Here is a 13417-nt window from a genome sequence, read left to right as displayed (position 1 = left end):
CTTAAAAGAGACTGTTCACATTTTCAAGCTTTAGGTTAGTATACTCGGAACTGTGCATGGGGTGGGGGGGAAGCTTGCATTGTGTGCCAAAGCAAAGCAGGTTCTTCTGAACTCAATCTTCTGGACTTCTACAAAAACCACAGCACGCCTGCACAACTCTACAATGGAGGTCTTTCAACAAAGCTTTAAAAAGCAACTTGACATGAGCCCAACTGAGCAGGATTCAACAGACTTTAAAAAAAATGTCTCTGCTGCCACAAAGCCAGAATCTTGCGCCTGTGAACATTGTCCACATGTAACTTTGTTATTTCCGTAAGACTGCATACAAACGTTGGTGCGATCAAAGCCCAAAAGATAACTCCCAGTGAATTCAAACTGCTCACAGCCAAACTGGGTGGTGTGGGGTGAACCCTCTTAAAATGATCATCTGCAGACTTGGAAATAATTCCTTTTAAAATATTTTCTAGTTAAGAAGTAATAAATTGTTTAATTATATGCACATTAAGCGGTAATCCTCTGCTGAACTGCTTGTTCAGACTTAATTATACAGCAAGGCCTTTTCTGCATGGCTGTTTCCCTTGTGGTCACCCCTCTGACGACTTCGGGTTTTCGTTTTGATTATGCATGCCGTTTCTGACCATCAGAGGTCGCCTCGCTCTCCCCCTGCATTTTCCCATGTTTGGCCTGCGTTTTCAAATTCAAGATAAAACAGGTCCCTGAAAATGTGGGCAAAACACAGGGAAATACAGGGGGCGAGGCGACCTGTCACGGTCAGAAACAGCGGGCATAATCAAAACAAAGACCCGAAGCTGTCGGAGGAGCGACAGTGAGTGAAACAGCCATGCGTAAAAGACCTAAGATTTTATAGTAAGGACAAGCAATCAGCACCCCGGGGGGAGTAGGATCCAGCCAGCTCTTTCACTCAAGCCTGGCCCAATACCTTTCCTTGCAGCAGCCCCACCATCGCACACGGGTTTTGCCCATGAAGGTCTCAAGGTCCCTTTTTTGATGGTCCTCTTCACCAGCTTAAAAACAGGTCAGATCCAACCCAGGGCCTTCTTATCAGGCTCACAACAATACATTTCATGCAAAGGATCTCTCCCCACCTCCTCAACCGCATCTATCACATTTCTCCTCCGGAGCAGAGGCAAAAAGATCTTCAACCTTTTCTCTGCCCTGTGAGGCTTCCCACGTCTCTCATGCCGCTAGCCCAAGCCAAGACACAGGCAAATGGATCAAGCCACACAGGTGGATGCGGGGAGGTCTCTGGCAGAGCATCTGTTATTGTTTACAATGTCAGGTAACCCTTCAGCAGTCCCTTGGCTTGCAAGACTGAGTATAGTCAGCATTTCTTGTTCAATTAAAAACATGGCCTTTTTACAAATTAAGCACATGCCAGGCATGTACAAGTTGTGTAGAATTACAAAAAAAAAAAAAAAAAGCTTCAAAGTGGACTCTACTTGAAAGAGGGCTTCTATAAACACATTTTCTGGTTTCTCCTCTCTTGGGAAAGAAACACAATCAACGAGCAGATATTTCTCTTTGTCAACATTTTTGGTATCATTTTAAATATTCCCATGGCCCCTTCTGGGGTTATCCCCCAACAGCATTTAACCCTTCTCCTGTTTTCTTCATGGTGTATTCAAAAAGGACATCCAGTCTTTCACGTATTACAGGTATGGCAAAGCAGTAGCATTCGACATTAAAAATGTATCTGCACATTCCATAGAGCCACAGAGGTTTTGCATGATATTTAGAAGTACACTGCATTCCCATGGTTTCAGCAGTTGTACAAATAACGCATACAACATTCTCAGCTTGTGCAAATCCTGATAAATAAGACACAGAAATATCAGTCATGTTTACTTGTTTCTAAGAACTTTTACTCTGTAAAATGTTTGGTCACTCAAAGCTATAAGCTTAAATCACATATCAAAGAACACAGGCGATAAAGCCCATCTTTATACTAGGAACATAACAGTTATCAGTACAAGCCAGACAAAAAAAAAAATCTAGTGGTCGTTGATTCCCCCCGTTGAATACAGTTCTCAAAACAGAAAAGTTCCCATCGTGTAGCAGAATAAAAATGTTCTCTATTAAAATCTTATTTTTTCCTCTCTTATTTTTACAAGTTGTCAATTAACTAGTCTTATGTACAAGTGCAGGACTCTTGCCAACTGCAGCAGTTTTTTTTAAACTTTGGCACAGCGCAGACGTTTGGATCCTTGCAGCGTAGTCCAATCCTGGGGTTGTTGTGCGTCTGATGCTTTTCTTGCTTTCACAAAAGATCAGGCACCCCCTCCCCATTCACAGTAAATCAGAGCCCTTGGACCTGGATATTCCCCTCCTCCCCGCCCCCCCAACCGCTTCCCCCCTTCTTCGCTTTCAGGCAGCTAGAAAGGAAGAAACCCGTAAGCAAGCGACAAAACCTTCACTTCTAAAAGAGCCTAACAGCTCCGGTCACCAGCAGTTACATATACCAGGGACAGATTTAGTAATTTTGCTACATGCCGATCTCAAATCTTTACCCATAATGACAGAAGCACCTTTCTCATGATTCAAACACAGCACAATGCACTGATGCAAAACAGGACAAAATAAGATGTTTATTGTATGCAATGAAAGAAAGGAAAAAAACCTGCAGGAGCTTCACTGAAGCAAGTCTGGGATTTCAGATCTCTTGTGCTATTCAGTGCAAATCTTTCAACCCTGTGTCCTAAGGAGAATACCAAATGGCTCTAACTGTACTTTTCCAGAAGTTGGGAAGAAAGCCATTTTGAAAGGCATCGTGTAACAGTCGGGAAGTCCTGTAGCCTGCATCTCGTCACGGGGCTGGGTTGGGGCCTCGCAACACCAGGCCTGCACAACCGTTTTCTGTCCGTAGCAAAGTTATGGGGGAAATCGGGCTGTAAACAAATAACAAGACAAACAAACAAACAAAAATCCCAGAGTAGTGTCAGGCCAAAACGCTTTGCAAACTGAAATCTGAAATATAAAGAGAAAATAACATTGCCGAATGCATAGGGCTCACTTAATCAGCGCTAAAATGCTTCCTACCTCTGGAAAGGGAAGTCGCTTGGGTCCCCAAAGTCACCGGGACGAGAACCAAAGAAGTTTAATATGCAACAGTGTGCTGAAAATGGGAGGCACGTCTCTTTAAAGCAGAATGGGAAGTGGCCTATAAACTCCAAAATTCTACTGAAGTTCTGGTTTGGTCCCAGATGTCAATACTGCATGGTCCCTGGACTTTTTTACTGGTGTTTTTCATCTGTGTGGGACGTGAATGGCTCCTATTTTAACTTGCTTCTCAGAACAAAGGTAAACTCCATCTTAGAAAGCATCTACCATGTTTTTAAAAGCCTATCTGCAGAACAGGACTGTGAGTTGATTAATCATGTGACCTTGAAAGGATACGTATTTCCAAAGTTTCAATACAGGTGCCTTTCTGAGATGTTCAAAGTGTGAAATAGCTTGTGGTTTAATAAAGAAAAGGGTACCATATCCAAAGCCTCATCTACACAGGAGGGCGAAATTATGCCCCTGCTATGGCAGCGGCTTATAACTTTGAGCAAGAGCAATTGTTCAGAATGAGGTGGCTTTCTTTGCCAATGCATATTTCTTCCCACCTGCAGTTTTTAAAATCCACACTGGATTACAGCATTTCTATCTCCGGCATTTCTATCTAGCATGCCCAAGGGCCTGGTGGTGTGGAAGGACAATAGGGAAGATTCTATGTATGTTCCTGGACCTTTAAAAAAGAAGAGTTGGTTTTTATATTTCGACTTCCTCTACCACTTAGGGAAGAATCAAACCAGCTTACAATCACCTTCCCTTCCCCTCCCCACAACAGACACCCTGTGAGGTAGGTGGGGCTGAGAGAGCTCTAAGAGAGCTGTGACTAGCCCAAGGTCACCCAGCTGGCTTCATGTGTAGGAGTGGGGAAACCAACCCAGTTCACCAGAGGAGAGTCCGCCGCTCATGTGGAGGAGTGTGGAATCAAATCCAGTTCTCCAGATCAGAGTCCACCGCTCCAAACCGCTCCACCACGCAGATACAACTTGGAAACAGGCAGCCAAATATCCCTCCTCCCACCAAACAGTGCTGGTAATAGCAGGTCCAGAGGACAACTTTGTGAGATTTTAAGGACAACACAAGAACCTCATTAAGACTAACTCCTTCCATTCCCCATCGATACACGCACAACTTCAGAAAAGTCTCTTACAAGTTAGCATGAACTAAGTTTTTTTCAGTTCAGAAAATGAAGATATGTTCAGGGAAAACCCTGCAGTGGCAAGAAGTCAGGGAAAACTTACGGGAGCCATGTTTCAGACAAAAACCACCTGAGGCCCAGAAAGTGCGATTTGGACCTTCAGAGCTGTAAGAGAGCCAACAACCCATTTCGGTCGGAGGGGCAGAGTGGTAAGGGACTAAAAAGATTAGAGTCCACCACTCCAAACCACTGCTCTTAACCACTACACCATGCTGGGTGGGAATCAGAGCTGAGGTACAGGCCCAACATGGTTAGCAGCAAAGTCAAAACTGAGCACATCACAGCTTAACAGGTTCTGTGATCAAATCTTGCTTTTTGTTTGCATGGAAATGTTGGCATTTTCATGAACACAAAAGGCACTAACCCATGACTGGTGGTCTTTTTGCATTTATACCATGATATGTGTGTGTTATGTGCCACCAAGTCCTTTCTGACTTATGGCAACCCTATGAATCAATGGCCCTGACCTGGATGGCCCAGGCTAGCCTGATCTCGTCAGCTCTCAGAAGCTAAGCAGGGTCAGCCCTGGTTAGTATTTGGATGGGAGACCACCAAGGAATACCAGCGTTGCTGTGCAGAGGAAGGCACTGGCAAACCACCTCTGTTAGTCTCTTGCCATGAAAACCCCAAAAAGGGGTCGCCATAAATCGGCTGCGACTTGATGGCACTTTACAGACAGACAGATGAATCAATGACCTCCAAAATGTCCTATCATTAACAGCCTTGCTCAGGTCTTGCAGTCTGAGGGCCATGGCTTCCTTGATTGAGGCAATCCATCTCATGTTGGGTCTTCCTCTTTTCTGGCTGCCTTCAACTTTTCCTAGCATTACTGTCTTTTCCAGTGACTCATGTCTTCTCATGATGTGACTGAAGTACAAAAAGCCTCAGTTTAGCCCTTTTAGCTTTGAGAGTTCAGGCTTGAAAATACTATTTTGATATTCTTAGCCCCAAGCTGACAAATACCTGGAGACGGCTTTTCAGTGAGCTTAGAAATCAGTTTTCAAAATAAAGTTAGCATTCTTTTAAAAAAATATCTTTGATTTTTGAGCCTGTTAACACGCTCCATGTACTTGTGGGCTTTGCCTTAAAACCAGAAGGATGAGAAGGACGTCCTTTTCATGAAAACAAGCTGTAATTCCCAGGATTTTAATAAGAGCTAGATATACAAATATGCCATGGGCAAAATATTACGTTCCTATTTTCTGGAGTACCTATGCTTATTTTTTAATACTGTAAAGTAAACACAAGATGATTTAACCATGCAATTTCCACATGATAAACCGTTATGAATAAAACATCACTTAGTGACAGCAGGCTTGAGAATAAGATCAGCTTTTCCCTCTGGGTGGTAGAAGGACCTGCTCATGAGACATATTCACCGTATGAGAGTGGAGCAGGAAAAATAACCTTGTGACATCAAAAACAAACTTTGTAATCAGGCCCGCTTCCGCGTGCAATGTTGGAAGCCACCACCCCGCAGTGCCTCTGTGCCGCTAGCAAGTCTAGACATGCTCATCTCTCCCATATTTCACACTGTGCATTAGCTAGGATTTATTTTCCCCATAGCTCCAGCCACGCTAAAAGAGAATGTCTTTTGAACACATTTGGAGTTAACAGTATCCAGCCCGTTTATCTGACATTGAAGAATTGGCTTGCAAAGTCAGGGCCAAGTGCGGATGCAAACTTGGCTCCCAGCAAACTTTTCTTCCTCCTGCAGATTAAAATCACAAGCCTGGATAGGCACGCTTCCCTCACCTTACAGCAAGCCCCCATGGTATTAACCATGGTATAGACTTCATGTGAATTGACATGAACATCTCTCCCCTCATATGATCTGAAACAATTTCCTGCAGTGAGTTTGCAGGTTATGATTCTGTGGTGAGCCAGAGTGGGTGAGGGCACCTTCCCTCGCCACATTTTTTAAGCAGTCCCTGGGAAGGAAGGCGGCAGGGTATAGCCCAATCTCATGAGAATTCAGAAGCTAAGCAGGGTCGATACTTGGATGGGTGACCACCAAGGAAGACTCTGCAGAGGAAGGCAATGGCAAACCACCTGGGGGGGGGGGGAACATGATTGCTCTCTTTAAGTTCTTGAAAGGCTGTCACTTAAGAGGAGGGCAAGCAGCTGTTCCTGTTGGCAGCAGAGGACTCACAAAAATGGGTTTAAATTACAGGCGGAAAGATACCAGCTGGATATTAGGGGGAAATTTTTTACCGTAAGAGTTGTTCAACAGTGGAATCAGCTGCCTAGGGAGATGGTGAGCTCCCCCTCTCTGGCAGTTCTTTAAACAGCAGCTAGACAAACACTTGTTTGTCTAGCTGCTCTTAGGCTGATCCTGCATTGAGTTGGACTAGATGGCCTGTATGGCCCCTTCCAACTCTATAATTCTATGATTCTACCTTTGCTTCTCACCTGCCTTGAAATCCCTTTGCTGGGGTCACCATAGGCTGGTTGAAACTTGATGGCATTTACACATGTATGTAAGGCTGTCCCTCCTCAAGAAAGCATTTGGTGGAGGGTGAATTTTTCCAGCAAATCTGGCTGTGAGGCTGCTGATCCTGTTTATTTTAACTCTTTGGTGGGTTAAGTCTGAATGCTTTCACACTGATAAACTGTGTGTTAAAAACTTCTTTTACTTTAGGCCTTTGGTTGCTACACTATTTGCCACCTTGAATCCAAGGCGATAAGGCAGGATAGAAAAGCCTTAAATAAATAAATACGCTTACAAGAGAACCTGGTTAACGCTAACCTTGGTTGGTGCACTTGCAATGCTAAACCACGGCTAACTCCCCCAAAGGGAAGGGAACACACATTCTCCAGTCAATTTTCCAACAATGTTTTGCAGGGAAACAGCATTATGTCTGCACCAAACCAGGAAGCGGGGCTCCAAGGGGCATGTTTGAGGGCAGAATTTTTATTTTAACAAATTGAACCAAGTTCCAATACACTATTTAACTTGGACCTTTAAACCCTGGGTGCGCGGGGGGGGGGGGGGGTACGATGCAGTTTTTTGGATGGTGACACTGAACAACAAAAAAGAATCATCACTATCAAATTTAGAGCACTTCTGAAAAGTTATGCCAAAATAAAGCTGAGAACTGAATTTGTAATTGTCGGTGCTGCTTGACTGTTGCAGAACCATGGGAATAGCTGACTGTCTGAACTCAATTCCATTTATCCTGGTCATACTAGCTGTACAATTATTCACTTGGGCTGCCACTGCAAAGGAAGACAAAGCAGGCAAGTGGGAACTGTGTGAATTACTTGTGTATGTGTGTAAAGTGCCGTCAAGTCGCAGCTAACCTATGGTGACCCCTTATGGGGTTTTCAAGGCAAGAGCCTAACAGAGGTGGTTTGCCGGTGCCTTCCTCTGCACAGCAACGCTGGTATTCCTTGGTGGTCTCCCATCCAAATACTAACCAGGGCTGACCCTGCTTAGCTTCTGAGATCTGACGAGATCAGTCTAGCCTGGGCCATCCAGGTCAGGGAGTGAATTACTTAGCAACACCCAAAGCTAGAAAAACAGGAAATGGCACCCTCTAACTCCTCCTATGAATTCAAACAGCGGAATCCTGGCCAAAACTTGTAGACTCTGAAGGGTTCGTTCATGAATTGGTAGCTGTTCGGCTTCTTCAATTTCATACCTGCCGCAGTCCCAGAAGTCCCTAAGAGAGGAATGTTGACATCTGCCAAGGGTACTGCAAATTGTCTGCTAAATCCTCCACATTTGGGGTTTATAAGAGCCTTGACTGGATCACTAACTCCAAATCATGGGACCTACGTATAATTCACATTCTGAGGATTGCCCGTGCTTGAGGTCAATAAGAAGCAGCTTGCTTTCTTGCCCTTTTGCTGGATGATATTCAAAGAACTATGCAAGACAGAATGGTCTTGAACCTTCTTAGTCACTTGATTTCCCTGTTTGAAGGGTTACAGATTTAGAACAGATTTAGATTTCCCTGTTTTTCTCTCTGTGTTATGCTTAAGAAGGTTTAAACCTTCCTCAATTTAGGCAGTCTTGAGAACCCCTGTCCTTCTAAACTAGGGGTGTCAAATGCAATTGTTATGAGGGCTGGATATGATGTAAATGTCACTTGGTAGGGCCAGGCCAGGCCTCGCCAGAGCAGATCGAGAGTGGGGTGGTGGTGGCTGCCTCAGTTGGCTCGCGGGCCAGATAAGAGCTCTCAAGTGGCCAAATCCAGCCCACGAGCCTTATGTTTGACACCCCTGTTCTAAACCAAGTGATGGCCAAAGGGAAGCTTGCAGGTATAATTCAACGTCCACCCTGATTCTGTTCGAGTCTCCCCTGCCCTTCTTCTGCATACAGCACCACTTCTGACCTGAGGACAGAACCACAGATGCTGGAAAGCCCAACTGTACTACTGTGGTATATAATCCTCTTTTATACATGAATGTTAAAATTATGTACACAAAGGAGTACGAGTTACGGAATCATTACAAATACATTAGACATGATTGGACATCTCCCAGGAGTCTGGTAACTTTCCTGTTCCAACATAATCCTCTTCAAATATTTTCAGGAACCTCTGAAGAGTTGATGTTTCTGACTTAATATCAACACATCAATGACTCCTGCCGCAGATGCAATATCAAAAGCTCTTAAATCAAGAGAAACTAAAGACCGGCTTAGCAGGACTCCAGGCGATCGCTGCCTCCAACAATGTTTCACACCCCAAAACTCAGTGAATTTCTTTCATGGCTTCCAAACAACGAACAACAGCCACAAAAGTTGCAATTCATACTCCTCTTTCTCTTTGTGTAAAATTATATGCCACATTAGTACGGCTGTGCATTTGGGGTTCTATCAGATTTGCGACAGCTTATTCTTTGCTGTTTGCAATCACCACATCTTACCCGGCAGGCACTCTTCCAACTGAAAAGGATCTGTCAATCTGGAGGCAGCCAAGTAAGACCTGGAGCCTTTGCAGGCTGCCCTTGGACTGGATCATGCAATGTCTCAAGCCAAGATGGAAAAAACTGGCAGGGTGCTGACAATCTGGCAGGCACTCCTCTGATGATAGCAGGGGTACCAGCCAGCCAGGTTGTAAGGCTTGCTCACCTCAGCCAAGCTTCTTGGTTATGTACATCTGAGGGGCAGAGAAGAATAAAGAAGCCGAGGCCTCAAACGGTCCAGCTGTTCCAGGCTGAAGAATCTGGCGGTGGCTGCTTTCAGCAAAAGCAATCTGTGCAAGCATTTGAACGTTGTTTCTCTTGTTATCTTTTAGAGAAACGTGCTAGAAAGAATTCTGGGGGCTTCTGCATATGGAAGCAATCTTTATCTTACACTTTTCAAAAAGGATGCATGACTGAAAACAAGTTTTGGTATTGGCTGCAGTATTTTATCTTGTATTTAAATATGATACACACCAGTTTGATTTGATATAAAAAACACCATACTTCTGGCCCAACCTCCGCTCCCTGAAGACAGCTTGAGAGTTCTGTAAACCCAGCACATGGCTCCATATGTAACAAAGGTATTGCTCCCTCCCCTCTATTCTTCTAAAAGTAATCCCCCCTCAAATAAAACCATCAAACAAACCTCACCCCGTTGCTGCCACTTTCCTTTGGTATCCGTTACACCCACCCATCCTGTATTCCTTTTAAATTTTCCTTATGCTGGAAGGGAGGAAGACAAACACTTGCAAAAGGAACACTACAATCAAATCTTTTTTCGTTTTGCACTTGTTTTCCTCTGGCAATAAGAGGAAAACAATCAAATGCACCTGTGTCCTTACAAATTTTTAAAAAATGAAACATAAGGCAATGAAGCGTACAGTCCCTTAACATGATGTATCCCCTAGCATTAGAGATGTAGAGGAGAGCTGAATTTGGGGAGTGGGTTTTGTAATTCCAAATCCTGGGCTTGCTTTTCCACCTCTGCTAACCAAGACTGTTAAATGCACGAGTCAGCAACTCAACCCCTTTCCAAAAGCGAGCAAAGTGAAAGTTGGTGGTCACTAGACCCAGCACCAAACTCTTCTGGCAGCACAGCAACGTTACGTTCCCCACAACCCAAAAACTTACATGTCAGTCTGATTTTGACAGCCTACGCCTAACATGCCGAGGGGGTTCCCAATTGTCACTGTCATCCGTTTCCTCTTCGTCCTCGTTGTCCTCTTCATCATCCTGCTCATCCGGTGTCTCCTCCTCTTCCTCCTCCTCGTTGAATAGCTCAAGGCCCTGTTCAGCTCTTTGCTGCATATCGGCAAACCACTCTCTCACCTGCTCGTATCCCATGTGCGATTTGGCAACCAGCTCGTCGAGGTCCTGTTCGTTAAGGAATTTGTGTTTTAGGTAATAATCCTTCAGGATCGCCTTTCCAGTTTTAAATTTGATGACCGGAGTCCGGTCCCAGTGTTTGATCCTTTTGTTCCCCCTGGCTCGCCCACGAGGCCTTCCTCTTCCTCTTCCCTTTGGTCTTCCTCTCCCTCTCCTCCTGGAACCGCTTTGACCATTCATACTATTTGCATTGGCCCCTTGATAGGAGTAGTACCATTTCAAGCCACCATTTTTCCACGCGTAACGTGTATCTCCAAACCAACTGACAATCTCTGGTCGAGGGAGTCCGCTTTCTTCAGCCAACTGGTCATACTCTTCCGCGGACGGCCACTGAGTTCTGACAAATGACATTTTCAGCATATGGAGCTGCTCTGGAGTCTTTTTGCTTACTTTTCCTGACTTCTGAGATCCAGCCCCTTCACCACCAGTTGTCTCCGCAGATGCTTCCTTTGAGATGCTTCCATTGCTATCGTTTAGCTCCTCACTTTCCTCGCTTAATGTTTTGTTTTTCTGTTCTGTGAACCAAGCATTGATTTCTTGCCTGCTCAGATTCGTTTCTGACATTATCCTAGCCAGTTCTTCTTCTGTGAGTATGGAATAGTTTTGATAACTGTCTTCGAGGATTTGTAGTTGCTTGGGAGTCTTCTCTTTGGATTTCTGCGGGGTGCCGTCAGAAGCGTTCCACGACTGCTTCTGCGGTGGCGAGGCCAGTGTTGGGGATTCGTTTGTTTCGTCACTCGAATCAATGATGATGGTGCACGAATCGTTGTTGAGATTATTGTAATGGTTATGCTTTGAATTTCGCTGGTTGTACCTGGTGTCACTGAACCATTTCTTGATCTCCCCTTTCGTCAGGCCCGTTATTTTCATGAGCCTAATTATCTCGGAATCCTGAGGAAAGTGATTCTTAAGGTAGCTGACTTTTAACTCCGTAAGCTGTTCTTTTGTTTTCTTTGCCCGCACTCCAATGGCGTCTGCGTTTGCTACCACTACCTCCGGTTTGGTAGGCTGAGGGGCCGGGGCAGCGGCTACTTGCTTGGTTTCGGCAACAGGCTGTGCAGTTTGGACTTGCGCTTTCTGCAGCTGGGGCTGATTTGGGACCCCCGCCACAGTCAAAGCTATTGGGGCCGTCACCGGAAGCGTGCCTGCGCCAGCAACTTGTGTAAGCACTAGGCTGGGCTGACCAACGATTTGGCACGTCTGCAGAATGGAAGGCAGACCGTTGCCAGCTGTTGAAATGTGTGCCGGAATCACTGTGATCGTCTGAGGGACCGTGTGCACGGTACCGTTGAACTGCTTCCTTCTGGCTTCTTCCACTTCCTCCGGCGTCCAGCTGACCCCGTGTTTCAAACGCTGGGCAGAGAACCAGATTTTGATCTGTTCCTCGGTATATTTCGCTTGATTAGCAAGAAGCATGATCTCTGACACGGTTGGATAGGGAAACTTGTTGTAGGTGGCAAGCAAGAGGGGGTTGTTATCCAAAGCAGTGTTGTAGGTAGGGATACTGTTGACAGGGATCAAGACTTTAGAAATTAAGTTTGAGTTCTGCGGAGATGCTAGGGTAGCAATCACTTGTGTAGGCTGAATCACCGTGGTGGGATTCACAATTGTGCTAATGGTTTCTGTGGCCAGCGTATTACTCGTGGTGGTCTCCGAAACGGCAGAAGAAACTGGCTTTTCTATTATTTCCTCACAATCTGGGTCAGTTTCAGTATCTTTCTCTTCCCCAGGACGTTCCTCGGTAGCATTGTGGAGAACAGCAATTCGCTTGGTCTCATTCTTGTTTTTTATCATTTTCATAATAGGGGTTTTGCTAATTGAGATGCCCGAATTGGGATACTCAGATGATTCTGTCTCTTCCGACTTGTCCTCATGTACAAAACTCCCGTCGAAAGTAAGATCGTTCACTGTCTGCTCAAAGATTGTCTGATTGTTACGTCTTACCATGGTCAGTTTAAAGTTCTCCTCTCCAGGGTGGTACTTCACATTATGTTCCGAAAGAGCATCATACCTTTTGGTAACAAACTTGCATTCGAGACAGACGTAAGAGGAACTTAATACGACGTTAGGGTGCTCGGAATCGACGTGGAAAGTAAACATATTGAGATCTGTAGTCTGAAATGTGCAGTATTTGCATTCGTATCCTCCTTCAACTTTTTTGTTTTGCTGATTGTCCGGGTCCACGTCTTCTCGAGAATCCTCATCACTTAACACACTTTCCGCCGGTGTGATTACAGGTGGACCATCCTCAACATCAGACACAGCTTCCAAGTCTGGGTCGGGCTCACTCGCAAGCACCATGCAGGGTACGGTGGATTTTCGTTTACTTGCCATTCTGCTGCTGTTAAATATATATCAGTGGAACCTGTGTTGGTACTGCTACTTCACTCTTTCCAGATGCTTGGTTTTACTATAATGGCTTTAAGGTACAACAAGTCAATGCATGGCAAACTCTGCACATTTATCATGTCAGCAGCATTGTTGTAGTGCAACTAGGTAAGACTGTAGCTTGCAGTCCAGAGGACAAATGAATGAGCAGCAACTTGACATCTGCACCTGCATTACAAAGAAAGAAAGAAAAAAGAAAATTAGATACCTCCTATAGAGTTGCTGCTGCTGCACTAAGCCAAATGCCTTCATACAACCTTGGTAGTATCTTACTCCAGCAATTTCAACAAGGCTACCAAAGGAATAGTGCAACCCTGTATCATTCATGAAACTCCAAGCAAGACACAATACACCAGCTATTAATGGTGGTCCATCAGGGAACTCAGGGTGGTAAGCTGCAGTACTGCAGTCAAAAGCTCTGCTTACAACCTGAATTCGATCCCAACGGAAGTTGGGTTC

The 13417-nt window shown here is 44.9% G+C and overlaps 1 protein-coding gene across 1 annotated transcript; it reads right to left on the bottom strand.

The window, feature by feature from the left end:
* Nucleotides 1-10278: 10278 nt before the first annotated feature.
* Nucleotides 10279-12904, bottom strand: ZHX1 (zinc fingers and homeoboxes 1). The gene has a single exon (XM_056854837.1). The coding sequence runs from the start codon at nt 12902-12904 to the stop codon at nt 10319-10321; it is 2586 nt and encodes an 861-aa protein (XP_056710815.1). The 3' UTR covers nt 10279-10318.
* Nucleotides 12905-13417: the final 513 nt, after the last annotated feature.

This window comes from Euleptes europaea, chromosome 8 (assembly GCF_029931775.1).
Source record: "Euleptes europaea isolate rEulEur1 chromosome 8, rEulEur1.hap1, whole genome shotgun sequence".
Taxonomy (NCBI): domain Eukaryota; kingdom Metazoa; phylum Chordata; class Lepidosauria; order Squamata; family Sphaerodactylidae; genus Euleptes; species Euleptes europaea.
The sequence above is the reverse complement of the archived record's forward strand: the minus strand, read 5'-3'. Positions and strand labels throughout refer to the sequence as shown.